The sequence below is a fragment of the Pseudomassariella vexata genome, assembly GCF_002105095.1.
Source record: "Pseudomassariella vexata strain CBS 129021 chromosome Unknown BCR38scaffold_20, whole genome shotgun sequence".
Lineage (NCBI taxonomy): Eukaryota > Fungi > Ascomycota > Sordariomycetes > Amphisphaeriales > Pseudomassariaceae > Pseudomassariella > Pseudomassariella vexata.
In genome coordinates this window covers 324,499-350,095 of record NW_024467975.1, presented here as the reverse complement: position 1 = coordinate 350,095, position 25,597 = coordinate 324,499, and the positions used below count along the sequence as shown (strand labels likewise).

Here is a 25,597-nt window from a genome sequence, read left to right as displayed (position 1 = left end):
TCTTGCTAGTTTTGAATTCCGAGTTTTGCTAAACAGAGTAGACGACACAGCAATAGCACGATGACGACTCGGTCTTCCTGGTCGAGAATCGCCCTAATTCATTACTACAAGATATATTATCTACAAATGCGAATCCAATGTCACAGAGAAGCCTTGATCTTAACCTCGTCAATCCACCCATGCTCATCTTTAAGATACTTGTGCGCCCTCAAATCACCAGACCTCGCATGCCCCTCAAAATTCTCGGCCCGAGAACATCGACCGCAAAGACGCCCGATCTCACCAGATGCCTTCTCATCTACTACCTCCTGATATGTCTGTGTCTTGAGGTATTTGCCTACCCAAAGACCACCTGTGTATCGTCCAGCCTTCCGAGTGGGTAGTACGTGGTTCGTACCGATGCACTAAAGTGATAGTCAGTGAACCTTGCTTTCCAACAGACCATCCCTTAGCAAACGTGGATTTCGCACCTTGTCGCCATAGGACACACATGTCTTCTCTCCCAAAAATAGCGCCCCATAATTCCTCATCTTCTCCAATGCCTCCCTCGGTCTCTGCGTTAGGATCTGGACATGCTCGCTCGAGTACACATTGGCAAGCTCGTAGGCCTCGTCCAAGCTGTCCACCACGATCACCTCGCCATAGTCCCTCCACGACGTCCCCGCCAGCTCGGCTGTTGGCATCTTCTTCAAGATCTCGCCGGCATAGCGTATCGTCTCCCGGCCCACCTCTTCCGACGTCGTAATGAGGACAGCCGGGGAGTCTGGTCCGTGTTCGGCCTGTGACAGCAGGTCCGTTGCAACGGTGAAAGAGTCCGCGCGCTCGTCGGCAATGATAAGCACTTCTGTGGGTCCAGCGAGCAGGTCGATGCCTATCTCGCCGAACAGTTGCTTCTTGGCTTCCGCAACAAAGGCGTTACCTGGTCCCGCGATGAAGTCGACTTTCGCCATGGTCTCTGTGCCGAGGGCCATGGCTGCAATAGCTTGTGTCCCACCCAGCAGGAATATCTCATCGGCGCCCGCGAAGTGGGCTGCTGCGATGGTAGCATGGGGAATTTGCCCGGCGATAGGGGGGGTGCATGCGATCACATGCTTGACCCCGGCCACCTTTGCAGTGAGAATGGTCATGTGGGCTGAAGCTAGTAGAGGATAGCGGCCACCGGGGATGTATCTATGTCACATCAGTATTGTGGACCAAATATGACACCGAGTACTTACGCCCCGGCCCTGTTGATTGGGTTGTTGCGTTGTCCCAAGAATACCCCTGGTTGGATCTCAACTTCGAAATCCTTGATGCTGGCCCTTTGAGCTTCGGCAAAGGTTCGGATATTCTTCTGTGCTTCCTTGATATCTGCTATTGTTTGAGCAGAGACTTTAGAGATGATGTCCTGGATTTGGCTGTCGGACAGCTTAAAGGATTCCGGTGACCACTTGTCAAACTTCTCAGAATAAGAGCGAACAGCCTTGTCCCCATTTACCTTGACGTCTTCGATAACACCCTTAACGATGTCAGAGACTTTCTGATTTGTCGTCGTGTTGGCCGTCAGGGCAGCAGTCTTGATGTGCCTGGCCCCCATGATGACTAGCGAGCTTGCTTGGTAATGAACTACTACGCAGCCGACTCGGGCACAGGTTTGACAATGTGCTGCGATCCTTTATATGGACAAGAGACACGGAAAGTTGTCAGAATAAAATAAACTCAGTTGGGGCACCTTTCCGTTCTAATAGAGGTGTGTGTCAGTCTATGGCTATGGTGGAGGTTCCACCAGTGCCGAGTATACTTGACGGTAAGTGGGGTTAATAGCCGACATGAGAATATGAGCGGGGAAACGTCCACCATCCCGAACGATGATCAGGAGCAACCCTATTCGTGTTCACTTTAGGATATACAGTTCATCTCGATGGAGCTGTGGAACCGCTCAAGTTGAACGCTCCCGATTGCGTCATTGAAGCTTTGAAGAGACACTAAAACCGCCCGGATTTCTTCCTGAAGTCGATTGCAACTCCGTACAAGCATACCGGCCGCATAGAGGATAGTAGATACTGTCGAAAGTATCCAGCACAAACACCGCATCCGCTTTAACCAGTAGCCTCGATCTGGATTCAAGTATGTTGCGTCTTTCTGAACTCTGAATTGACACGATGGGCCGCTGAAATTACACCGTTGGTTGCCGCGTGCCGCAGAACATTCTGCATATATGTGTTTGATGCTCACAACCGAGTCCAACGAGACAATCATGACCAGTAAGCCTTGGGGCAGTGATCTGCTCGGATGATTGATTCGTCACATGGTTAGCCGCGACTAAAAAGCAACAGAAGGATAATGGGGGCAGGACCGGACGGTGGTGGGTGTGCTCATCCGACCACAGGAAGGAGTTCTGATGCGAGGAACAAGCACGCCAAAATTTAACAATCACTACCGGAGGCTGGGAATACGAGAGAAGAGTTGATGGTGAAGGTACTCTTTGGCAGAGATTGGTTTTGTCGACAGAAACTGAACAGTAACTGATATGATCTTGACCAATGAGACATGGTCTGCATCAGGAATTTGGTGCAGCTCTTTCGGGCGGCAGCGGTAAAATGTTAAGCCGCTTAGCGCCACAAACGGCCAAGGCAAGCGCCCTGACCAGAAGCTTTTCCCGAAGCCGCGCCTATGAGACAAATCCGGGTTTGGTAGAGAGTGGAATACCATCGTCCGTTCGGTCTACCTTCGTCATCCTCTATTGCCATTCAGATCCTAATACCTCCCACCTGTCTCACGTGTACCCAAGTTATACCCGTGGGTATGATGCTGCCCTCATCGGTGCGGCGGGTCGTTTCCGTTGCACCTCAATCCTCCTCTCTGCTTTCTGGCTTTGCGCCCGCAACAGCTGCTCGTGCGACTGCAGCTGCCGCCTTCAGTTCCACGCGCAACCCCAGGTGTCAGCAGCGGAGGCGTTACTCTTCCTCGAAGCCCTCAAACCCCAGTGACTCGCCTAAAGGGCTCCCAGATGGTCAGATCACTACTGCACCCGCGCAGTCTGCGAAAACAAGCGGGGAGAAACGCGGCAGACGCAAGGCCAAGGATGCAGCAGCCACTGGGCTAGGTGATCTGCCCAGCGTCCCCAGCACCCAACATGTGCCGATGAAAGGTTCGCTGGACTTCCCAGAGAGTTCGGAGTAGAAGACGCCGGGCTTACAATCTTCTAACTGCAGCTGTCGCCTTATCATCCTTCTTCTCGCTACACCGACCCATGTCGGTCACCCAAGACTGCCCTAAAACTGTGTCCGACGATGCATTCGCCCAGATCTTTGCCTCGCGCACGAAAGGGAACAAGCCAAGCGATGTCATGGCCACCATCTCGAGGACCATCGACGATCTCGAACAACCCCAGAATGACTTCAACCAGCCGACCCAAAACGAGGCCAACGACGCCAACATGCATAAGATCGACGTCAGGAATGCGGATGGCTCCGAGTCCAGCATGTACGTGCAACTGAACGCCATGTCCGGCCAGTTTCTCCCCTTCCGACCGCCGCCTCTGCCGCAACCCGAGTCGGCTGTGCCGTCCGTCGAGACGGGAGCCCCAGAAGCAGTGGAAGAGGCGGCGCCCCAACATCGCGTCTACAAGGCCATCTTCACCCTCGAGGAAACCACCGACACGAACGGTGAGGTGCGGATACTAGCCCATAGTCCAACTTTGATTGAGGAGGAAGATTTCACGCCTCGCACTTTCCTCGAGCGCATGGCCCTGCGCCAGGCCCGCCGTGAGGAACGGAATGGACGGCCCGAAGGCATGGTCGCCATCAGCGTCAAGAGACAACGAAAGCTCAAGATGAAGAAGAAGAAGTACAAGAAGCTGATGAAGCGTACGCGAAACGATCGCCGGAAGCTGGATAGGATTTAAGGGGGCATTTCACATGAGCTGTCTCCTGTGTATACAAGCAGCAATTGTCTCTTCGCGCGTTGAGGGGATTGCATCCACAGGATTCTCATAATACGGTGTTCGGAAGGGTCGAGAGTTACAAGTCTCCTTTGTCTAGGGATCAGCATCACGCTCTCAGCCTTGACGAGCTAGCAATAGACTATATTGGGAATGATATAAATCTTCGTTCATACGTGGTGTTGCGATTGTGCCACCGCGAGCTTGGTTACTTCTAAGAACCATGTTCATTGTCATCAGCTAGTGATTTGACCGGATTCTGCACCATGAGCTCCAGCAACGAATAGGCGACCTCGGCCGCTACCAGCACCGTTGTCTCGCCCGGATTGTCGTACACGGGCGCCACTTCCACAACATCGGCGCCGACAACTCGGAGGCCTCGAAGCCCATTCAGAATAGTCAAGAGCTCCCGGCTCGTCCACCCGCCGGGCTCGGCAGTTCCTGTAGCTACGATGATGAAAAACGTATTAGCATCTGCAACCACATAGACTCCTGTAGGTGAGAGCGGACCAAACAAAAGCAAAAGGCTGACCATACCAGGGGCAAAAGCCGGATCTAGCACATCGATGTCGACACTGATGTATACTTTGGACTCACCCACCCGTTTCATGATTAGCGAGATGACGCCTTCGGCCCCCAGCTTATCCAAGTCGCGTGCTTTGATGGTCTGGAAGCCGCAGCGGAGGTCGTTCCTGACATCGCCCTCCTTTCGAATTAGGGGTGCGCGGATGCCGGCGTGGATGGAGGTGTTGAGGATGAGGTGCTCCTCGTGGGCGACGTGGAGGAAGGTGCCGTGGTTTAGGCCACTGAATGGGGACTGGTGATCAGTGAGGTCTTCAAGGACCAATGATGGGCAGTTGAGACTTACGCGTAGTCTGAGATACCACCGCCGATCACTGCTGGGTCCCAGGTGTCTGATCTACTTCAGTCTTCGTGATTTCAAAGATTTGAGCACAGAACTTACCAATATGGCTATCGAAGTGAATCACCGAGACCGGCCCCCAGCGCTCGTATGTCGACCTCAACGCGGACAGCGTCGTCGTGTGGTCACCACCGAGCGTGATGATGCGTGGGGTGACTGAGTAGCTCCCATTCGCCGCTTTGCGGCCAGACACGACCTTCATAGACGTCATCAGTATATTGTCTCCATCATGGATGCAAGTCTCGTCTCATCTCCATTAAGAAATGGTCCACTGACCTTATGAGCCTTGTCCAGCTGCTTCAATGCCACATTATTATCGAGCCAAGTCAACGGCACATCCCCACAGTCCACGATCGTGGCCCATGACTTGAGGGGATTGGTTTCTGAGGCATAATCAGCTCTGTTGTTTCTCATTAACTTGCTCTTTTCTGAAACGTACCAGTATACACGCTCCATCCGCCCTCCGCCCCCTTCCGCTGACTCCCGATCCGGATGCCGCCGGGTCCGTACCGAGCTCCGGGACGAGCGGTGACTGTCTACCCATAACGCTTTGCATCAGCTCATTGAGACCTCGCGAATTACACATAAAAGTCGGCAAGTGCATATGGAGACTTGTGTAAGACGAACAGTATCAAAAGGCGCCCCCAAGAAAGCAATGTCGTATTGCTTCCCCTCGGCTCCGGCTTCCGCATCCGAGAAGCAGTTGAGATACGGCAAATTCGCGTACGTCTTTAGGCCGTTGAACTGGCTCCCGCTCACAATGTCGACATCTGCGTCGGGGCCGAGATACATGGGCCTCTGGCCGGGGCTGAAGGTTGGTGGATGGGGGAATTCCCAGGCTGATGCAAATTGGGATGCGTAGACTCCAAGGAAGAGTAGATTACAGAAGTTCATGTTGTAAAGTTTGTATTACGGGCGCAGAAAGTTGAGAGTTGATTTATTAGATATATCAGCAATTTATATATTTAGTCGACCGCAGTATGTCTTTGGTTGTATGAGCAGAAAGTGGGGTCCGAAGATAAGACGGTGCTTTCCGTTTGTGAAATCAATGAGGAATGTACCAGGACTCAAGTATGCAACCTAACGATCATTCAAGATACCCATGAAATCCTGCTAGTGGTTATTTGTCTAACTAGTTGAGATACTCAGTAATCCTCATTAAGAATGGAAGCTTAGAGGAACAATAAGGTCACGTTGTCAGATTGGAATGAACATGAAAGTTACCTAATGCGCCGTTAGATACATCAGCTAGAGCAATCCTCATGATCATAGACGAATGATATGACTATGAAACAGTTATACTTCAGTATGCTTAGTGTAAGAAGGTATTCTGAGCAGCTTCCCTAGACCCTTTGAAATTAGTCGAGAGGATCGCATTCTGTGGCCGTCATCCTTACATTTACGGAGATCATGAGTTAGACCTAGTTTGGAAGAAAATATTTTGCTTCATTTGCAGAGCCTCTGTTGACATTTTCTGGAAACTATAGAAAGCTCCATAGGTAATTCCCGCCGCAACAACCGCACACCTGCAGGCCCACACCTCCAATCGATGCAAAGTCAGTGTCCTTCCAGTATCCACACTGGTAGCCTCTGATCGAGAAGACGACCAGCATAATTCACTCCACTTCACCCGAGTTAGTAAAATGCTGATCAGACTCGAACCAGAACCATATTGGCACCCTGAGAAGACACCCTTATTTCGTCTTCAACCGTGCCGCCTCACTCTTGACAACCTCCGGTATCTCATCCTTCAAGCTCTTCCCCTTCGGCTCCCAATCCAGATACTTCTTGGCCCTCGCCGCCACACCCTTCGAGTTCCAGCCCCAGGTCTTACACGCAGCCTGACTATGCGGCACCGTTTTCGTCTCCGCCTTCTCGATTAAACCCTGCTTTGCCGCCTCGTCCGCAATCCACTTCGCCACGTCGGCCCAGAGGTGGGTGCCATGTTCGAGGAAATAGTATGCCCTGGGCCCGAATATCTCCGGGTTCTTACTCTTCTCGGGGTTTAGCGCTGCATCGACGGCTAGCACGAAGAATGCACCTAGGTCGTGTATGTGTACATTGTCCCATTCTGTCTTGCCCGGCTCCACGATGGGTGCAAATCCACCCTCGAGCGTTTGCTTCGCCAAGTTGTACACCTGCATGCTACGCTGGTTGACTGGGCCACGTCCTCGTCCATAGATGGTAGGTGGACCAACAATGAGGGTGCGCACCCCGCCAGTTTGGTTGGCTTGCAGGACGACTTCGTCGACGTCGCGGTGCTCCGCTTGGTGGGGTAGTGTTAGTACCCGGTCGATGTCGTCGATGTCGTGGTATTTCTGCTCTGGTAGGGGGGGCTGGCCAGTTCGATTGAACTCCTGGTCGTACCACTGTAGGATGCCGGTTCCACAGACGTGAATCCAGTAGCCAGGTTTCTCGTCCGTGTGCCCGGCTGATATGCCTTTGGCGATGGCTCGGGCTGAGGGGATGTTGTCTGCGGAATTGGCAGTATCTTAATACTAATTAGCACGTTGAAACCGAGATGATTGAGAGTTTTGACAACGTACGGACTACAATGTCTGCTGCGGCGGCCTCCTTCTCGATGACATCGGCACTGTCCAGCGTGCCGTACACCAGCCGCACTTTGGGGTATTTCTCGGCGACCGGTTTACCTCGCTCTTCATTGCGTACGAGAAGTGTATACTCGTAGTCAGAGTGAGCCTCATACAGCGAATAGAATGCTTCCCCGCCGATGTAGCCTGAAGTCTTATTAGTATGCGCGGCCATTGAGGTCGGTCCTTTCCCTACCGGTCACTCCAGTCCTGTCTAGCAGTCAGCTTTGTCATACAACCGACGTCATGGTCACATTGCCTACAAGAATATTTTTGGTGCCATGTTCACAGTGGCTAATGGCTAGCGGATTGATCTGCTTCTGCGGGTATCGTTGAGGTGTGGCGATAATACGCTTGAGTATCAAACTGGAGGCTTCAATGTCAAGGCAAGGAGTAGCAGGCAATAAGACGAACTTAGATGCAGCACTTCTGGTGTCATTTTAATAGAGGGGAAGCAAAGTGGGGTCGACACCCGACACTAGGCGGGTGACGTCCAAGTCTAATGCATCACTTACACCAGAGTAAATAACTCACTCGTGGGATCGCGTATGCTGAGATATGACATCATACGGCACGATGCAACGAGCAATTCAGCAATTTTGCCTTTTCATGTGGTAAAGTTACCCAACTCGAGCTAAGGAAGCCATTGGATAATTACTTGGATATAAACCGCATATATCCGAGCGCTGATGAAAACACAGCTGAAGCACGCGACTTCTTCTCGCGTGAGAACTTCTACTGCGGACTTAATTCGTCCTACTGTGGGGACTGGTCGAACGAAATTGGAAGCTTGAAATCACTCTGCGGTTGCTTACAATCGGCTGAGGAATCGAGATTCTCAGCAACTACCATCGAAAGCAATGTATATAGCCATCTCTATATTAAGTATATCATAGGCTTCCTAAGAGTTAACTAGGAGGTGCACATGCGGGACGAAGTTGAAATACTCTGACCTAGCATACTTGTAAGTAAATTCAAGGACGAGCAACTTTCCCGTTAGGCGTAAGATATACCACGAGAAAACAGTGACTTATCTGAAGAGGTAAATCTCTAGAAACAGAAAAGTATAAACATCTAAAAGCTTTTTTTTTTGAGGCGAGGTTCGACCGTTCGAGGGATTGAGCCATTGCCCTGGCGGTACAAGAAAGGGTAGATAATTGGACCTCGGGAACGGCACCATGCCATCGTTCCCCGCGTGATTTCACTACGATCGAAACCCTTTTAGAAGATTTGAGGTACTTGCCGAATCGAACTTGTCGCCTCGGTGTGGGTTAATATTGCAGTGAAGTAGTTGCTGCCTATATAATGTAAAGCAACATCTGACGGATCGTTGATTGGTCCATCGGAGTTGCGTACTACGGGCCCCACTAAGACTTAAGTCCGGTGTCCTTCCGCAACGCAATTCAATTTTCTTGAGCCTTGTCAATCCACTCTGCCGCCCGCCAACTACAGCAGCAGCAACCTCGACATCGAAATCGATCCCAGCCAACAAACCCTTCATTTCGCCTCCGGCAGCGATATTACAAGATGTCTTCGATGCGAAATGCAGTCCACCGGCGCAACCACAAAGAGCGCGCCCAACCCAAAGAGCGTCAAAAGCTTGGCCTCCTAGAAAAACACAAGGTACGTTACCCATCACCATCTTCAGCGGTATGAATAAACACACCCCCAGCTAACCGAATCGACCTCACCAGGACTACTCCCTCCGCGCCGCCGACTTCAATAAGAAGAAAAAGCAACTCAAGAACCTACGCGAGAAAGCCGCAAACCGCAACGAAGATGAGTTTTTCTTTGGCATGCTCAGCCGGTCCGGAGTCGGAAAATGGAACTCGAAGGGGCGACGGTGGACGGGAACGGTGGATGGAGACCGGGGCAACCGCGCGTTGGACCAGGACGTCGTCCGGTTGATGAAGACGCAGGATATCAACTATGTGCGGACGGTGCGCAACGTGGCGACCAAGGAGGTCAAGGGGCTTGAGGAGAGGGTTGTAAATCTAGGTGGAAGTTTGGATGGCGGCGGGCTGCAGAATGAGGAAGAGGACGATGAGTGGGAGGACGACGACATGCCCGCGAAGAAGAAGCCGAAAAAGATTGTGTTCGCAGAGGCGGTTTCGGAGAGGGAGGAGAGGATACAGACGGAGTTGGATAGGGAAATTGAAGACGAGGACACGGCGAACAAGGAGGCGGAGCAGAATCCAGAGGCCCTGAGGGCAGAGCAACGGCAGCGGCTGCTCATGAAGCTGCAACGGCGGCTGCAGCTTGCGCGGAAAAAAGTGACGACGCTCTCGACGGCCGAGAACGAACTCGAGTTACAGCGAGCGAAGATGGCTAAGACGGCTACGGTGGGGGTTGTCACCAAGACGGGCAAGAAGTTCAAGGTGCGCGAGCGGAAGCGATGATACAGATGTTGTGTATTTTTCAAACCCAAGAAAAGTTCTTCTTTTGCTCATTGCTGCCCGGCGTCGGAGGGCCAGGGCCGCTACGGCCATGCGATACCCAAGAAATAGAGACATCTGCTGTGTACATACATGGATATCGGAGAGCGCGTACACAAGATTCACGTGTGTGCCCGTGGAGGGCTATCCAAGACCTCGCTCGTCATTGTTCATTATATCCCCCAAACCCCGATCCCAGCACAAAAAAAGTATGAGCGAGCCATGTACAAGGGGAAAAAAATTTGCCACCCAACACGAAGATGAGCGTAGGTATCCTAATCCAGTCAAAACATTCCTCTAGCTTTCGCCTTTCATGACTAATAAAAGTATCACAGCTTTTCCGAGGTCAAACACTTGGTCAGCCCCACTACGACAGCCATGAGCGCCTTGAACACCAGCGTCAGCGCCCAAATGAAGCATTTAAACGCAAAGCTCAACAACTTGAGGACGGTGCGCGCCGTTCCCGGCAACTTGTCCTTATCCTTGGTGCTGATGTCGAGTTTGCCGCCGAGGCTGCTCGTCTGGCTCTCGAGGTCCATCTCAAGCTCCTCAAGCTTGCGGTGCTTCCTGTTCTTCTTGCCCTTCTTCTTGTCGCCGCCGCTGATTATGTTGCTGATATTGCTGATACGACTACTACTCCGGCTCCTACTGCCGCTGCGCAGATGCGCCGGCTGCGGGGCCAGCACGGGAGGGGGCTCGAACTGCTCAACGAGGCTGTTCTTCTCGTCGGCGTTTGCGACGATGAGGAGGGCGCACACGGCCACGTCAAGGATGTAGTGGCTCTCGATGCGGCCGGCGATGAGGGTGTCCAGCTCCATCCAGCCCTCGCCCGTGCCGTCGCGCGTCAGCTTGGCCAGGTGCTGCGGTGACTCGATGTGCTCGAGCGTGTATTCCGTCCGGCTCCAGCCGTGGTTTCGCTCCACCGTGATGCAGAAGGGTGTGGCGAGGGCCGGGTGCACAAGGAAGTAGTTCTGGCTGTCTTCGTCCCAGACGAGGCGGGCGCATTCACGTTCGGCAGTCATGACGGCCTGCATGTCGTCGGGCCTTTCGAGGGCCATCTTCGTCGCGGCGCAGGGATACAACAGGGCTACCAGGCCGTCGTTGGGCGGCAGGCGTCGTGACGGTTCTTCTAACGTGGTACTGATGGATTCCTGCCATGACTTGTTCTTTTCCGCTTCCCGCAGAGCGGCGAGAATGCCACCTGGGGATTTGGCAGCGTCTGCGGCTGGATCCCTTTCTTTGTAGGGTTTACTTGGATCATGGCGGCTTAACGTTACGTAGGCAGAGGCGGAGGTGGGGTTGAAGCGAAGGTGGTAAAATGTTTGCGCAGTGGACGTGAGGTTGTATATTGGGGTATCCTTCTCGGGGACCAACTTCATACAAAAGGTCCGTCCCTCTGACGAAGAGGCCTTCCACCCGTTTGCTGCCTTCCAGTAATTGCGGAGCTCTTCAGTCGTGCTCACTGGTGGAATCACGGGCGGTTCGTGGTGTCGTCTTGGCCATCGTTGAGCAGAGCCGGCACTGAGTGGACTTCTTACGGGACTTCGCACCGGCGGACTGCGGTTGTCGGACTCCTGCGGAACATGTGATTGTCTACTGATAACCGTTCTCGGAATGTGCCGCGGACTGGTCTGAGTCGGGAAGTAATCTTGGCGATCGAAAGGTAGATTATGGTCGTACTGAGGAAACATGGAGCGCACTCCCGCCTCGGCCGCTGGCAAGGAGGATGGGGCCTCGTCAAGAGGTCTTTTGGCGATGGAACTCCTGGATCGGTTGCTGTTGCTGCGTACAAGAGTGCTTGCTCCCGAAAACGCCGTGTCGGTCCGGGGCGGTGCATCTGCCAGTGGAACAGGTTGCGAGACGAAGGCTCCTTCATGGAACTCTTCAGGCCGATGAGAAGGCCCAGCTGCTGTCTGTGGTGATCCATCAATGACGAACTGTGCCATATCATCTGGAGTCTGCCTGCCATTCCGTGGAGGCGTCATCTCAAAGGATACGCCGTGGTCCAGCTCCAAAGATTGAGGAGTAGTAATGCGAGGTCTCGTATTCGTCTTCTTGGGAGGTGTTTTCGTCGCGTTGGTATTGGGGAATAGTGAAAACCCCCCAGAGGGCGCGTTCGACGACGGCATGTTCGCCGACTTATTACTATCCTTCCTTCTGTGTCAAACAGGTGGAATGACGGGGGTTCCTGAGCCTCCCGAACGGAAACGACTTGATCCGATGCCAGCAACAGCGCAAAGTAACGTCTCGACGGGCGTATGGGCCTGCTAGCGGGACATGGTCTCTCGAGAACCAGATTGAAAATTCGCAATCAGGGTGTATGTAACAACGGGAGACCGACCGCTGATCGTCAACGTATACAATTCGAACAACAGAGAGGCAAACCGAAATAATAATAGACACGGAAAACCTTCTTTCCACTCGAGTACTTTAGGCAAAACGAAGAGAGGTAGGGAATATGTATATACCTACCGTAACCAGCGAGAGCGCCGTAAAACGCACACACGCACCTGCATACTCGCACACACGGCTTGCATACTTTGAACCTCTGGCGCGCGCTGACTGGCCCAATAATTCTCACGCCTTGCCATTCTCTACTCCGGGGCCAAGCCCATAAGCCCAATTCCTACGCGCTCATGACCATAACAGCTGGTTGGTGGGGTCTCGTAGGGCCATGTTCTTCAACCGCCTAATTCCTCCCGGCGTGCATTAGGCGGGGAGAGCAACAAAAGAGGGAGAGGGGTGGTGCGAGCTACTGTTGTTCGCGGTCCGTATCATTCGTTCCAGAGCAGGAGAAAGGGGACCGAAATAGAACTGCCCGTCCACATTGGAACCTGGTCGCGCTTGTTTGAGTGAAGGAGGACGGGCGGCTAGCTGTTGGGTGATATCGCATTTGATTCGCTTGCCCGGTATGCACCAGGAGGGGTTGGGCGGTCCGGGATCCAGGCCCCATTGGTCGTTTTGGCAGCGGCAACCGAGATTGTGCGGCGATCTTTTTTTAATGCGTCCTCACCGTCTCGTTGGCCTTGCTGACCTGCAAGATTTATCAATTCCAGCCGTTAGCCTGACGAGCGCCTCGTGGGGTAAGTCGACAGGCATTTCTGCATTTCTGCAAGCGATTTGGGGTCGCCAGTTCTGGCTAGAATTGCCGATCTACCAAGGTTTTTTATCGTTTTATCGCCGACATCTGCGGATAGGTAAGAGGTGATCGCGTAGAATGCCGAGGTTGGAAACAAGCTTAAGCATTATTCCATGGGTTGGCGTCTCGTCGATAGTCCCGGAAGAAGTAATGACGCCGACTGCTTCGGTTTCTTCGTCTCGTTGGATCGCTTCGGCTACCTCGGTCTTCAGAAGTCCAACGAGCTACAGACAACTAGGCTCCAGAATGTTACATTCTTGTCAAATACTACGACTTGACCAAGCAGGTGCCACTCGCCACTCGTGCCTACTCCTAAGTAATCCATATACAGCACCACGTGTAGTATCGCGTAATGCTACTACTCCTTGGCCGGCCGCCTTCTGCGTTAGCTATGAAGAGGTATGATCAAAGGTCTGGGCATTGGATATCCTAACTGTGTTTAGGCTGGATAGATTGACACTTCCCAGCAGAGAATAAGATGGGACCCTCGATTGAGAATGCCACTACAGGTGCTGACCAACTCAAGACTTGATCATACGATTCTGCCCCAAATATACATAGGGCCAAGACCGTTGACATCTTAATTGGGATAAGCTTACCTTTGATCGTAGCAGGTCTTGGACTGCTGCTTCGGCAACTCTGCTGGCATGAAGTTTGTCCTCAGGTTGTATATTCAGCCAACTGTTTCTCAAATGGGACGCAAACATGCTCGAGTCATTCCAGAATGAGCCGCCCCTGCGTGCCATCGATTCGATTTTGACTCGAGCCCCAGAATATTGATATTTGCGGATAATATCCTGTGTAACCCCGATTATGGCCGGTCGCCTATTCTTCGGTGACGGCAATGTATCCGGCTCTCGGACCCCACACAAGTTCCGATACTCGGACCACCGCCGCTTCCGACTCGGTCACTCTGATTTGTCTCTACGCATCATCGTCGAAAGCTCAGTGATGTGGAGCTATGTGAACCGTTCTAGTCGAATTAAGTAGCAGTGATTTCATTTCCATGCTTTGAGCTTGGTATGAGCTCATCTACTATCTACTTGATCCATACTTCAGGTGCCGACAGCCTAGATCGTAGGTCCGAAGTACAAACCCCAACGGAAGTTTGAACGTATACATATCTCACGATAACTCCGGGATAGCTCGGCAGCATTCGTAATTCGCACTTCTGAACGAACGAATTGTTATACCCTCTCTCCCGCCAAGATGCCTCACGCCGTAGTATTAGGGTAACCTTTCCCTTACCCCATATCCCAACTCAACCCTCCGTCTCAAACTAACCACCTTCCACAGTGCTGGCGTCATCGGCCTCAGCACCGCCCTCCACCTCCAATCCCAATCCCCGTACTCCATCACCCTGCTAGCCCGTGACTTTCCCTTGCCCTCAGAAACCATAGATGCGGTCTCCCAAATCAATTTCACCTCCCCCTGGGGCGGAGCGCACAACCGTCTCGTGCCCCCCACGAACCCAACCGAAGAGCGAGAACACGCCATGTCCCTGCGGACATTCACCCACATGAAAACCCTCCACTCCCAAAACCCTGGGGAGGCGGGGATCACGTTCATGAAAGGGGTGGAGTACCTCGAGGCGCCTGGTCCCGCCTACAAAGAACTGAACGACGAAAAGGCGAAGAGTTTGGGGATGGAAGGGTTTAGATTGTTGAGGAAGGAGGAGTACCCGGATGAGAGAGTGACGTGGGGCTGTGAGTATGATACTTGGTGTGTGAACCCGATGGTGTTTTGCAGTTTTTTGTTAAGGAGGTTCGTATACCTCGGGGGGAAGGTGGTAAGGAGGGAGGTGAGGGATCCGGTGGAGATATTTGGCATGAGAGATCTTGGGGAGGTTGACGTCGTGGTTAATTGTTCGGGCAATGGGTTTGGGGATGAGAAGGTGTTCATCACTAGGGGTAAGTTATCTGTTCTCGTGTCTCCTTTTCGGAATAGGCCCGCTAACGGAGTGATTTAGGCCAGACCTGTCTCGTGGCTAATGCATGCCCTGTCACTGTCACTCGCCAAAATGCCGATGGATCATGGACTTTCTGCGTGCCGCGGAATTTCCAAGGCGGCACTATCATCGGCGGGACGAAGGAGCCAAATAACTGGGATCCGAATCCATCGCCAGAGGTGCGAGCGGGTTTGTTGAAGAAGTTTGCGGCAACGTATCCTTGTATACTCGATAGTCACGGTGGGGGCTTCCAGGTGATCAAAGACATCGTTGGTAGGCGGCCCACCCGCAAAGGTGGCATGAGACTGGAGAGAGAACAACTAAGCAACGGTAAATCCATTGTACATGCCTATGGTCTGGGTGGGAGAGGGTATGAGCTGAGCTGGGGAGTGGCGGAGGGTGTTGCAGAGTTGCTTCCGAAGCCCACTACCCGAACCTCGAAGTTGTGATACCACAGAAGGCAAAACAAAGATTCTGTGTGTTCTCACTTGTACTCCAGGGATTGATCATGTCCTAGAACTTTTGGTATACATCAAAGGACTGAATGCTAGTATAGACTTTCTTAGGTTGTCTTCGTTCTAGTGGTGTCATGGCATCACTTGAAAAGGGGCGTATCGTGTCGGACCATGCGGTCTGTTCAATTCCGCCTAATATGTCTGGCAGTGATTTAGAATATGTACTCGTCTCTCGCGTCGTCCGTAAATAGGGCCATCTAATGCCAATGCAATGGAGAAAGCATGCAGTTGTTCCAAGATCCATATCTATGTCCACTGTTGCAGTCAAACTTAATTTTTGCTGATTGCCTTTACGAAAGATTATGTTGATGACGGCAAATAGTGTCGCAACTGTCATTTCTGAATGTGGTCCCACATAGTCATCATGCCTTGCGGTTCCGGGAACCTAGTAAAGTGGACGAGATCTACCGCCTGGAAGCGAACGTCGAACCTCTCGCTCATGGAAGTCGATTTTGTTCAGGGTATTCTTGCGGTCACTGGGACACTCGACCGATCGAGCAGCCGTATTGTTGTACGGGCAGATCAGACCCAGGCTCGACTCGTACCTGATGACCTGGTCTACAAAAGTTAGGTTAGAATATCTGTATGTAGAGAAGTATGGATAGCTTGACAGTAATCTTACCCGTCCTGAGCGAGGTGTGAACAGCAGTCTTGTTGACTCGACAATCGCACTCCAGCAGACCATAATGCGCAGCATCTTTCTTGTCGACACCAAAGGAACAATGGCCACACGTGTTGTTGAACAAGCCATGGCTTGAACAGGAATATCGTCAGTAGAATACCAAGTTGTGGAGAAGTATAACGGGGGACACACCTGTTGTAAGCCGGAATGAGGGTACCATAGGCATTGGCGAAGCAGTGGATAATGTCGAAATCGAGGCACTGGGTGGCATTCTCGAGGCTCTCCCCACACTGCGCCTGGATCCAGAAGGCGCTGCCGGTCTCATTACGCCAGTCGATCAAGTTGCAGTTCTTGAGGTAGGGCGAGGCGAGGGTGCCTGTCAGGGTAATGAGGACCAGCAAGATGGAAGTGAGGAACTTCATGATGGTCGTGATGATTAAGGAGCGGGCGGTGAACAAATAAGACCGGGTGATTCCTCCTGTAAGGAATGACGAAATGAAAGAATGGATGTCGAAGTCGAAAAAGTCGACGTGTTTGTGGTGAGCTGCAGACAGAATCAGGGCAACGAGTCCTGGATGGATTGATGTATTCAAGAAGGCGGCCCCAGAGTGAATTCACCGGCTTGCTGTTATCTTACCTAAGGCACTGCAAAAAGAAGCCGCTACTTGAAACGATGGAGTTGCGGGTTTTCCTGGCAGTCACTAGCAAACGCGTTCCTGCAGATTCATTTGGAGGAGACCCTGGGGACAAGCACTTAGAGTCCTTGCCTCTGATAGATACTACAGTTACACAAGGAAGGAGCGAGACGAGGCTTGCACTACTACATGGAACAGCAGGCAAATACCTCTACTATTAGCCTATCGCTAACGGTTTGCACCGAGCTTCTACAGTTTCTTCAAGCAGGGAAGGTAGTCGTGTACACCGTCTGCTCTCACCAAGCAGTTATAGGCACGTCACCATTGACCCAGAAAGGCCCCAGCTGATTTGACAAATTGATTGACACCATGAGAGGAACTACCTAACATACGAAAGGTGCCCCTTGTACACGACAGACGTCCAAGAATGCTTCCTTGCTGATAACTACGAGCTCACCGAGGTTGACCAAGGGTGCTGCTGTACCAGGCTATGCTGAGGCATGGCAGTATCGAAAACCAGTGGTTGCGAACAAGAACACACTACTAACAGATGAAAGTTCTTTATGGTACAACTAAAAGTGCGGCGGTATCAGTTACACTCTATGACCGTGTGGTTTTTCCTCTCCCACCAAGACGTAAGCCACCCTTCCTTCACGCTCGTCAATAACCTAGAAGTTTCGGCTCATGTCGTTTCTAATTCTTTGGTAGTCAAGTAAGCCCTCAATACTGCCAACAGCGCTGATGGCAACGTCTTGATCCCAAAGCTTCCGGTTTGCGAACTCCATTACATCCTTCTCTGTGACTGCATCGATGACGCGCTCGATCTCGCCAGGGTTCATCCGACGGCCAGTGGTAACAAGTTGACGACCGATATCCTCGGCAACTGCGGAGGTGCTGTCAAGGGACAAGAGGATGGAGGCTTTCAGTTGTGCCTTGGCGCGCTCAACCTCGGATTCAGTGACGTTGCTAGACAGTCTGGACCATTCCCGCAGAGCGAAGTGGACAAGGTCGTCAAGACGGGTGACTTGGTCAGACACTAAGTAAATACCCCACAGACTATATATCTTGTTAATATATTTGCAACACATACGGCCAGCAGTGGACTTACCCAGTGTCACTGTAGCTGGTAGAGAAGCTCATAAAGCTGTTGGCGAGGCCATTCTCGTGAATAAAGCCGCTGAGCTTGTTGCCTTGGTGAGGTGCGCTGCCCATAGCCTTGTCGTAATTGCCAACAATAGCTTGAGTAACCAAAGCGGTGAAGTAGTCGTCATCGTTCCAGCTTACACCCTCAACTGCCAGGGCAATGTGTGCAGCAGGGATGGTGTCATCACGAACACGGATATCGGAGCCAATGAAATTCGGCTTTCTCTTCGACAGCAAGTAGGCGGAGTTGTGAGGCGAAGTCGTAGGAAGACCCGAGAAGTTCTTCTCTGCCAACTCAACCAGCTGCTCGTGGGCGATGCCACCGGCGCCCACAAGGACCATACGATCAGCCGTGTAGTTGGTCTTGATGTAGTTGGTGAGCTCAGTACGGGTGATATCGCGGATGTTTTCACGGGGTCCTAGGATGGTGCGGCCCAAGGGCTGGTGTTGGTAGGCGGTGGCGTGCAGGTGGTCGAAAACAACCTCGTCCAGCTGCTTCTCAACCTCCTCAGACTCGCGCAGAATGACGTCCCGCTCACGCTCGATGGAGCCGTGCTCGAGCTTGGAGTTTTGGAGGATATCGGCAAGGATATCGACGCATTGGGGCACGTCCGAGTTGAATGCTCTCGAGAAGTATACTGTGTTTTCACGCTGTCCAGATTGTCAGTAGGCGGGTTCTTCGAGACGCCTGGTTGTCGGTTCAGATATTTCACGCACCGATGTGTAGGCATTCAAGTGGCCGCCCATGTTCTCGATCTCGAGCTCTAATTGCTGTTGCGTTCGCTTCTGGGTACCCTGATTCGGCCGTCAGTATGATGACACATCGCTCTGCTGGATACAGCATATATACCTTGAAGGCAAGGTGCTCCAGGAAGTGTGCGGTGCCATTTGTCTCGTCCGTCTCGGATCTGGAGCCGGCATCAATCCATACGCCCACTGTGCTTGTCTGCGCCCATGGCGAGTACTCGGTGGCGACCTGGCATTATTCGCAGTCAGTAACAGCGCCTTCGGATGATGATGGGACCAATTGGTCATCGGGGCGCTCACAGTCAGGCCATTCTTGAGTGTTGTAGTCTGTGTCTTCGCGCCAACAGGAGACGACACTGGTGTAGCAAAACCTCGCTTCAACGATCGCAGGGCGGGGGATGCAGCTCGACTGCGAATCCCCTGTGCGAGGTTTAGTGCTAGTCTCCTGGAGGCCATCGGATCGATGATGATGGGGGTGGTGAGAAGGAGCGGGTTCGGGTTGAGTGGTTTGATGCGGAGCGAAATCTTTCGAGGTTCCGTCCGTCAGAATCTCGGCTTCAGAGGCAAGGCAAGCAGCTCAAATTTGGTATGTCCAGCTGTCATTGGCCCGTTCCTGCTCCTCCCACCCCAGGAGTCCGAGCTCCCGAGGGTTTTTGAGCCACAGTTTCCGCACCGCCACTGGGCTCCAAGGTCAGATGATTCCTGCTGGCAGTGATTGGTGGGTTTGGTTTCGTCAAATCAACTTGTTTCAGTGACGAACAGTGAACCAGTACTTTACAACCGTAACATCAAAGATATGCATAATATCATGGTTGGCCAAGGCTTGCTGTCTTCAATTCATTTCAAATATAGCAGTATCCCATAGTCATCTTGTGCGAAGAGTGCCGTTTCAAAGCAACTTTCCATGTTCTGAGAATTTCTGATCCGGTTGTGGTGGAGTATGGACATGTCATTCAAGGTTGAGAGCTACTCACTGTGTTAGGCCAGGCACTGCACGCACTGGATAGCTTGGTTCATGTCGGAGCCACGTCAGGTCTGCAGGTAGACCAGCGTCGCAGCTTGAACAACCAACACATACGTCGATAATCTTCATCTCAACTTCCCAGATTCCAAAGTCTTGCTTGTTCATTTTTCATTTGGTAGCATTCCGCACACGGCACTATGGGTGACGAGGAGTACGACTTCGGTGCTGAGTTTCAAGCCGTCTTCATCCCGAAGCAGAAACCACCTCCTTCCAACCTCGATGAGATGGGTGCTACAGTATCAAGCTACCCGCCTCTGGGACAAGTGACCCAAGTCAAGGGTGGAAACGTCCCTTTCACGATTCTTCTCGAGGCCGATGAGAAAGAAGCCAAAGATCCCTGGGAAGTCGTTCTCTGGCATTCTGAGGGCGGCGAATGGGTGGAAACGGTGCTGGATCCAGTGGGAAACGGGCCATCGCCAACTTCACTACAGAATGCCGAGGCGGAGAAGGCACGACTGTACTTCAAGTCATCCGTTTCCGTCTCATCCACGTTGAACTTCACCCTCAAGTTCCGCAGTCAGCCGGACCAACCCTGGAAATGGGCAAGGGATGAGCAGAGTATGGGAGACGGGGTTATTATCGTCAACTCTGACAGGAGTCAGACCTCGGCCAAATTCTCCGATGTCATCCCAGACCTCAACTCTGACCTGAAGGCCAAAACTGCAGCTAGCCAGTCCCCTGGCACAGAAGTTTGGACAATCGAAGCATCGGTCGGTCCAGCAAGTGGCGACAATTCCACATTCGCAGATACAAAACTTGGACTTCCCTTTGGTGGATTCTTGCGATGGTTCGCCCTGGTCCGTATTTGGAGTCCGTGGCTGGCCCCCAGACACGGCAAGGAGTCCTTCGAGCTTGACAAGGACGCCGTGATGGCGTCTTTCCTTAGCCCCAAAGGCAAACACCTGGTACTTCTTGCAGTCAGTGGTGTCAACGATGTGACGACAGTTTTCCGCCATTCTGAGGATGGGAAGGTATTGCTACATTTGAGGAACGACGCAGAAAGCTCGTCATCTAGCACAATCATCGCAGCCATCGGGGACAACTTCGACAGTGCCATGGCCGCAACCATGTACCATGCTAGGAATATTGTTATGTCCGCGAAGAAAGTTGATCAGGAGCTCGACAAGGAGTTGCAGGCCTTGCGAGACGGCGTAAAACCCGAGTGGATGGAGAACTGGTATGACGGTTTAGGATACTGCACTTGGAATGCTCTCGGCCAAGACCTCACAGATGAGAAGGTGTACAAGGCAGTCGACACCCTTGCCGAGAACAACATCAATGTAACCAGTCTGATCATTGACGATAATTGGCAAGATATTGACTATACTGACCCAAGCCAATTCCAAAGAGGATGGAACAGTTTCGAAGCCGAACCCAAGACGTTCCCCAAGGGTCTGAAGGAGACCGTCAGTCGGATTCGCTCGAAACACCCCAACATCCAACATATCGCTGTATGGCACGCTTTACTCGGGTACTGGGGTGGCATAACTCCAGGCAGCAAGCTCGCCAATGACTACAAGACTGTAGTAGTCGACCGTGGCGATTCGAAACGGAGGAACCTACCCTTAGGGGGCCCTATGACAGTCATCGCCAAGGAAGACGTCGGCAAATTCTACGATGACTTCTACCGATTCCTGTCTGACTGCGGTATCGACGGAGTCAAGACAGATGCTCAATTCATGGTTGACGAATGGGTATCAGCCAAGCATCGTCGCGAACTCACAACCACCTACCTCGACGCATGGATGATATCATCCCTGCGACACTTCAGTATCAAGGCCATTTCCTGCATGTCGCAGACGCCACAGATCCTCTTCTACTCTCAACTCCCACGCAATCGACCAGCAGTGCTCGTCCGAAACTCAGACGACTTCTTTCCGGCGATCCCCAAATCGCATCCCTGGCACATCTGGACCAACGCCCACAACACGCTGCTTACGCAGCATCTCAACGTTCTTCCCGACTGGGATATGTTCCAAACCGTTCATGATTACTCCGGTTTCCATGCTGCTGCCAGGTGTCTGAGTGGTGGACCCATCTACATAACCGACACGCCAGGTGACCACAACATGGACCTCATCGGGCAGATGACAGGCCCAACGCCCCGAGGAAAGACAGTGATTTTCCGACCAAGTGTTCTCGGGCGCACTATCGATCAGTACAATGGTTACGACGATGATGCAATCCTGAAAGTGGGCGCCTACAACGGCTTCGCCGTCACTGGCACGCCCATGCTGGGCGTCTTCAACATCTCGGCGCGGCCGCTAACGGAACTCATTTCATTGTCGCGCTTCCCGGGTGTGCTACCATCGATGAAGTATGTTGTGCGTGCACACAACAGCGGGCTCGTCACTTCGGTCGTGCAGCCGGACTCGCGGGCGGCGCTTCTGCCTGTCTCGCTCGACGTCAGAGGCTACGATATCTTTGCCGCGTTCCCTGTGGAGCAGTTCTACAGCGATGCAAGGGGCCAGGTCTATGTTGCGAGCCTGGGGTTGCTTGGCAAGATGACGGGTGCTGCAGCCATTACTATGAACAAGTACGATCTGTTGCGGAACGGAAGGGCGTTTGTAGACACGCGCCTCAAGGCTCTTGGAGTACTCGGTAAGCGGCCCATGTTTTAACCGGGCCTCTCTGATAGGATGCTTGACTGACAATTAATCAGGCTTGTATATCTCTGTACTGTCCGACCTATCGGTCGAGGACGATTTCATGGTTACCATCCAGGGTCAGCCCATCCCTCCACACACCGTCTCCGTGAATCCGGCAGACACTCATGTGCTGCAAATCGATGTTGAGGCAGCGTGGGAGGAGATGAGTCTCAAGCCTGGCTGGAACAACGAGGTTGAGGTGAAGGTCTACATCACCATCGACACTGATGAACCCGGGTCTGACCCCGAGGATTATATTATATCGGTCTAGGTTACTTTCCCATGGGCAGTGTGTATTGTTGAGGCATAAAACTTGGTCGAGGCACATGAGAATGGACGATTACATGACACGGGAAGTTGCAAAAGAAAAAGGATTGGCACCAGAAATTGCAAAACTGGGGGATTATATAGCTTAGTAGTGTTTTGATGTGGTTTTAAGATCCTTAAGCTAAAGCTTATGTTCTCAGCTCTTGGTCTTGTCGCGTATATGATTTCTGCCCTCTGAAGATACGTTTGTCTGCTGGTTTCGGCTGTGACGCACGCCTTTTCTTCTTCCAAGAACCCAAGCATAAGCGGCCATCGCAAGCGCAAGATCAGAAGCAAGAGAATCAGAACATAGCTTATAATTAAAGTAATTGTTGCAGCGCCTGTCAAACATGGTGGCTCGTATCTGGGCTCTTTGATTGTTATCGCCTGATTCCAAATCATTTGTAGCTTACAGGCTTGGGGGGAGTAGGCTTTTGTGCTGGCGTCGTAACTATATCCATGGTCCCTCATTCGTGGAAATCGTTGTTGATCAGTAGTCCTATTCCCGGCAACTACAAAGCCGTTAAGCCAAATCGGTAGCGGTTAGCATAATACATAAGCTTTACGTTACTGGGGGGTGTCATAGTGAAATCCATCCTGAATCGACTTACATAGCAGCTCCGTATCTTCGAAATCCTTCAAAGCATCAACGGGTGCCTCTGCAACATTGTACGGCGAATGTACATTCCCTAAGTTCAACCCCGACACGCCGTAATTCGCTTTCATTTGGTCCCAGGTTTTGGAGGCCTGTTGAACGAACGGAAATTATCCTGAAAATAGTGATTACCTGACTCCTCATCAACGTTCTAGAAGATAAAGCAGTGAACCTATCGTCCCCCAATGATAAACCACTCGTGGGACTCCAAGTATCATAGAAGTATCTTGTGACCTTCAATTTCATAATTATGAACTATTGCCGAAAGCAGAATAACACGGTTGTAATTCCATGATTTCCTCCTCTTTGCTTATGTATGGCATTGCCTTCAGGGTTAGATGACATGTGAACTCGTGGTTCGGCGGTAGCACTGCATATATACATATAGAGCTACCTCAAATCAATCAATCAAGTCCAATGGCAGTCAGACCATCTCCTCCTAGTCTCCATCAGGCTCGCGGTGGGCCAACTGAACGCTAGGTTGTACTGCCACTTAAAGACCTTCTACTTCGGCGAAAGTACTCATAGTAGACTTGTGGTTCGTTGACGGTGTGGTGGATAAACATATTAGCTGATCATTTCGATGGCCAGGAGACTGCAGATTGACCCGATAATCTCATTCTTTGCGTACAAGCCACACTTGTTGAAGTCTTTATCACCCTTACGGGTTGCCAAGGCATGTTGTAGCTCGTCAAGGTATACACGTCTAGTGGAACAAAGTACCATCGCCACAATCCGTAGTCCATATTCGTGCGGGTTCTTCGGATCGCCCGCTTCGGCTATGCGTTTCAGGGTTGCATTGTGGACTCCAGAAATGTCTGGCATAGTTTGTCGAGGCCTTCCTCTATGTCTCGAAGGCTCGGTCTTACCCCAATGATCTCAAGATGCCAAAGAGACAGGAGGAGTCTGCTCAAGTCGTTAGAGGAAAGGATGAAGTATAGACGTAGACAACTTACATTCCTTTAGCATTGCGAGTTAATGTCTCCACAATCTTCTTCTTTTGCTTCGACTTGAACGTCACATACTTCAAAATCATGCTTCCTCTCGTAGGACATGCGGACGTGCGGCTTAGAGGCCACAAGCATCCTGCATCTATCTTGACCCTCCCGTGTAATATACTAAAAGTCTTCAGATATGGCAATGGGATATATTGAGCAACTTTGGTCTTCGTCGTCGTTGGAGTACCCCAGGCCGCCCAGTACTGTGAAGCAGCGTTTGAGCTGTTTCACAAGTGATTTAAGAAGCTTGACACGTTCGTGGGCAGGGAGACCGCTTTCATCAGTCTTGTATTTCATCCAGGCATCGCACACGTCCTTTGGAATAGGTTGACGAGGATCAATATAGCCCGCGAGCTGTAAAATGACGCTGCATAGCGAAGCCTGGCGGGGTTGGTCTTTCCTACGGTCATAACCGCAATTGAGTTGGACCGCCGGAGCCGAATTTGTTAGATACTGAACACTCTGTGCACTGTTTTCTCTGTCAGCAATACAAACCATGTCATGATAAAATCACATACATCATGATGCTTTTCACAGTACCAGTTACTGTCATATCAGTCTCTCAGGCCCCACAGGTCGAAACAGAGGCACTCGCGCTTTCTGTGAAACCGAAGTATCGGTGGTATGCCTGTTTGGTCTGCTTCGAGGTTTTGGATGAAGCCCCAGGATCTGGATTCTTGTCGATCGAAGATCGACCCACCTGTATCAGCATGATGCCGATAGAGTAGCCCGTTGTGACGATGAATCTGGGGCTTTTTATTACTCGAATTGCGTTGGCTGAAAAGCCCTTCGATTGTCTCACTAATGTAAACCCCGCGAGGGGGTCTGTCACAGCTACGCTGGTTAGTTCTGTTGTATTCTGAAAGCAGCATCTGGAGGTGAAGTGATAGTGAACCAACCTATATTCTAACGACAGTCACTTCAGGTCTTCTATCTGTAACGCGTTCAGTCCCTCAACTACAATTGGTAAAACTCTCATCTTCCGCATCCTGGGAAATTGAGCCGATGTTTGCCTGGACCGCAATGCAGCCGTTCTATCTTCCAACGATCGGCCCTCTAGCGATAGATCCTTGACATCTTCCAGGAGTCGATGTGATGGATCATACGTACTTTTTGTCACTGCTTGATAATCTCTTGGCCGTTCTCAATGATCTGGGGATGTTCTTCCATAAGACGCTGGAAGTCAGCCCCAGATGCTTCTTCGAATTTGTTGATATCAAAATGATCACAACCTCGTGAAATTATCTTGGTTGAGTTGACTTCATCAAGGCAACCCGAACATTCGCACGATATGAAACCATTTATTGAAAACAAATTAGCGAAGACATCTTGCGAGCATAACAAGCG

At 51.7% G+C, this 25,597-nt stretch overlaps 10 protein-coding genes across 10 annotated transcripts; 4 read left to right on the top strand and 6 right to left on the bottom strand.

Moving 5' to 3' along the window:
* Positions 1-140: 140 nt before the first annotated feature.
* On the bottom strand, positions 141-1,576 carry BCR38DRAFT_461374 (histidinol dehydrogenase; the record flags this gene model as incomplete). The annotated part of the gene is made up of 3 exons (XM_040862517.1): positions 141-404; positions 471-1,170; positions 1,218-1,576. 3 exons carry the CDS (start codon positions 1,574-1,576, stop codon positions 141-143), a joined length of 1,323 nt encoding a protein of 440 aa, XP_040710580.1.
* A 1,079-nt stretch (positions 1,577-2,655) lies between these two features.
* On the top strand, positions 2,656-4,089 carry BCR38DRAFT_449950 (uncharacterized protein). Its single transcript, XM_040861335.1, has 2 exons — positions 2,656-3,130; positions 3,195-4,089. The coding sequence occupies exons 1-2, from the start codon at positions 2,785-2,787 to the stop codon at positions 3,884-3,886; spliced, it is 1,038 nt and encodes a 345-aa protein (XP_040710579.1). The 5' UTR covers positions 2,656-2,784; the 3' UTR covers positions 3,887-4,089.
* On the bottom strand, positions 4,090-5,855 carry BCR38DRAFT_449947 (arginase family-domain-containing protein). Its single transcript, XM_040861334.1, has 7 exons — positions 5,472-5,855; positions 5,284-5,380; positions 5,121-5,227; positions 4,887-5,040; positions 4,791-4,836; positions 4,460-4,728; positions 4,090-4,369 (listed from the first exon to the last, which is right to left on the bottom strand). The coding sequence occupies exons 1-7, from the start codon at positions 5,736-5,738 to the stop codon at positions 4,137-4,139; spliced, it is 1,173 nt and encodes a 390-aa protein (XP_040710578.1). The 5' UTR covers positions 5,739-5,855; the 3' UTR covers positions 4,090-4,136.
* A 683-nt stretch (positions 5,856-6,538) lies between these two features.
* Positions 6,539-7,610, bottom strand: BCR38DRAFT_354931 (uncharacterized protein; the record flags this gene model as incomplete). Its single annotated transcript, XM_040856914.1, has 2 exons — positions 6,539-7,335; positions 7,391-7,610. The coding sequence occupies 2 exons, from the start codon at positions 7,608-7,610 to the stop codon at positions 6,539-6,541; spliced, it is 1,017 nt and encodes a 338-aa protein (XP_040710577.1).
* Positions 7,611-8,962: 1,352 nt separating this feature from the next.
* Positions 8,963-9,834, top strand: BCR38DRAFT_354926 (small-subunit processome; the record flags this gene model as incomplete). The annotated part of the gene is made up of 2 exons (XM_040856912.1): positions 8,963-9,058; positions 9,130-9,834. The coding sequence occupies 2 exons, from the start codon at positions 8,963-8,965 to the stop codon at positions 9,832-9,834; spliced, it is 801 nt and encodes a 266-aa protein (XP_040710576.1).
* Positions 9,835-10,199: 365 nt separating this feature from the next.
* Positions 10,200-11,999, bottom strand: BCR38DRAFT_354994 (uncharacterized protein; the record flags this gene model as incomplete). The annotated part of the gene is made up of 1 exon (XM_040856921.1): positions 10,200-11,999. One exon carries the CDS (start codon positions 11,997-11,999, stop codon positions 10,200-10,202), a length of 1,800 nt encoding a protein of 599 aa, XP_040710575.1.
* A 2,219-nt stretch (positions 12,000-14,218) lies between these two features.
* BCR38DRAFT_504331 (FAD dependent oxidoreductase-like protein) lies at positions 14,219-15,895 on the top strand (the record flags this gene model as incomplete). The annotated part of the gene is made up of 3 exons (XM_040864896.1): positions 14,219-14,241; positions 14,306-14,919; positions 14,979-15,895. The coding sequence occupies 3 exons, from the start codon at positions 14,219-14,221 to the stop codon at positions 15,404-15,406; spliced, it is 1,065 nt and encodes a 354-aa protein (XP_040710574.1). The 3' UTR covers positions 15,407-15,895.
* Positions 15,858-16,666, bottom strand: BCR38DRAFT_528147 (uncharacterized protein; the record flags this gene model as incomplete). The annotated part of the gene is made up of 3 exons (XM_040865416.1): positions 16,287-16,666; positions 16,095-16,225; positions 15,858-16,030 (listed from the first exon to the last, which is right to left on the bottom strand). The coding sequence occupies exons 1-3, from the start codon at positions 16,514-16,516 to the stop codon at positions 15,858-15,860; spliced, it is 534 nt and encodes a 177-aa protein (XP_040710573.1). The 5' UTR covers positions 16,517-16,666.
* Positions 16,667-17,397: 731 nt separating this feature from the next.
* On the bottom strand, positions 17,398-19,075 carry BCR38DRAFT_490194 (mitochondrial-processing peptidase subunit beta; the record flags this gene model as incomplete). Its single annotated transcript, XM_040864488.1, has 5 exons — positions 17,398-17,785; positions 17,838-18,523; positions 18,590-18,667; positions 18,723-18,848; positions 18,920-19,075. The coding sequence occupies 5 exons, from the start codon at positions 19,073-19,075 to the stop codon at positions 17,398-17,400; spliced, it is 1,434 nt and encodes a 477-aa protein (XP_040710572.1).
* Positions 19,076-19,370: 295 nt separating this feature from the next.
* BCR38DRAFT_401678 (raffinose synthase Sip1) lies at positions 19,371-22,933 on the top strand. The gene is made up of 2 exons (XM_040857758.1): positions 19,371-22,244; positions 22,306-22,933. The coding sequence occupies exons 1-2, from the start codon at positions 19,781-19,783 to the stop codon at positions 22,560-22,562; spliced, it is 2,721 nt and encodes a 906-aa protein (XP_040710571.1). The 5' UTR covers positions 19,371-19,780; the 3' UTR covers positions 22,563-22,933.
* The last annotated feature ends 2,664 nt before the right edge of the window (positions 22,934-25,597 follow it).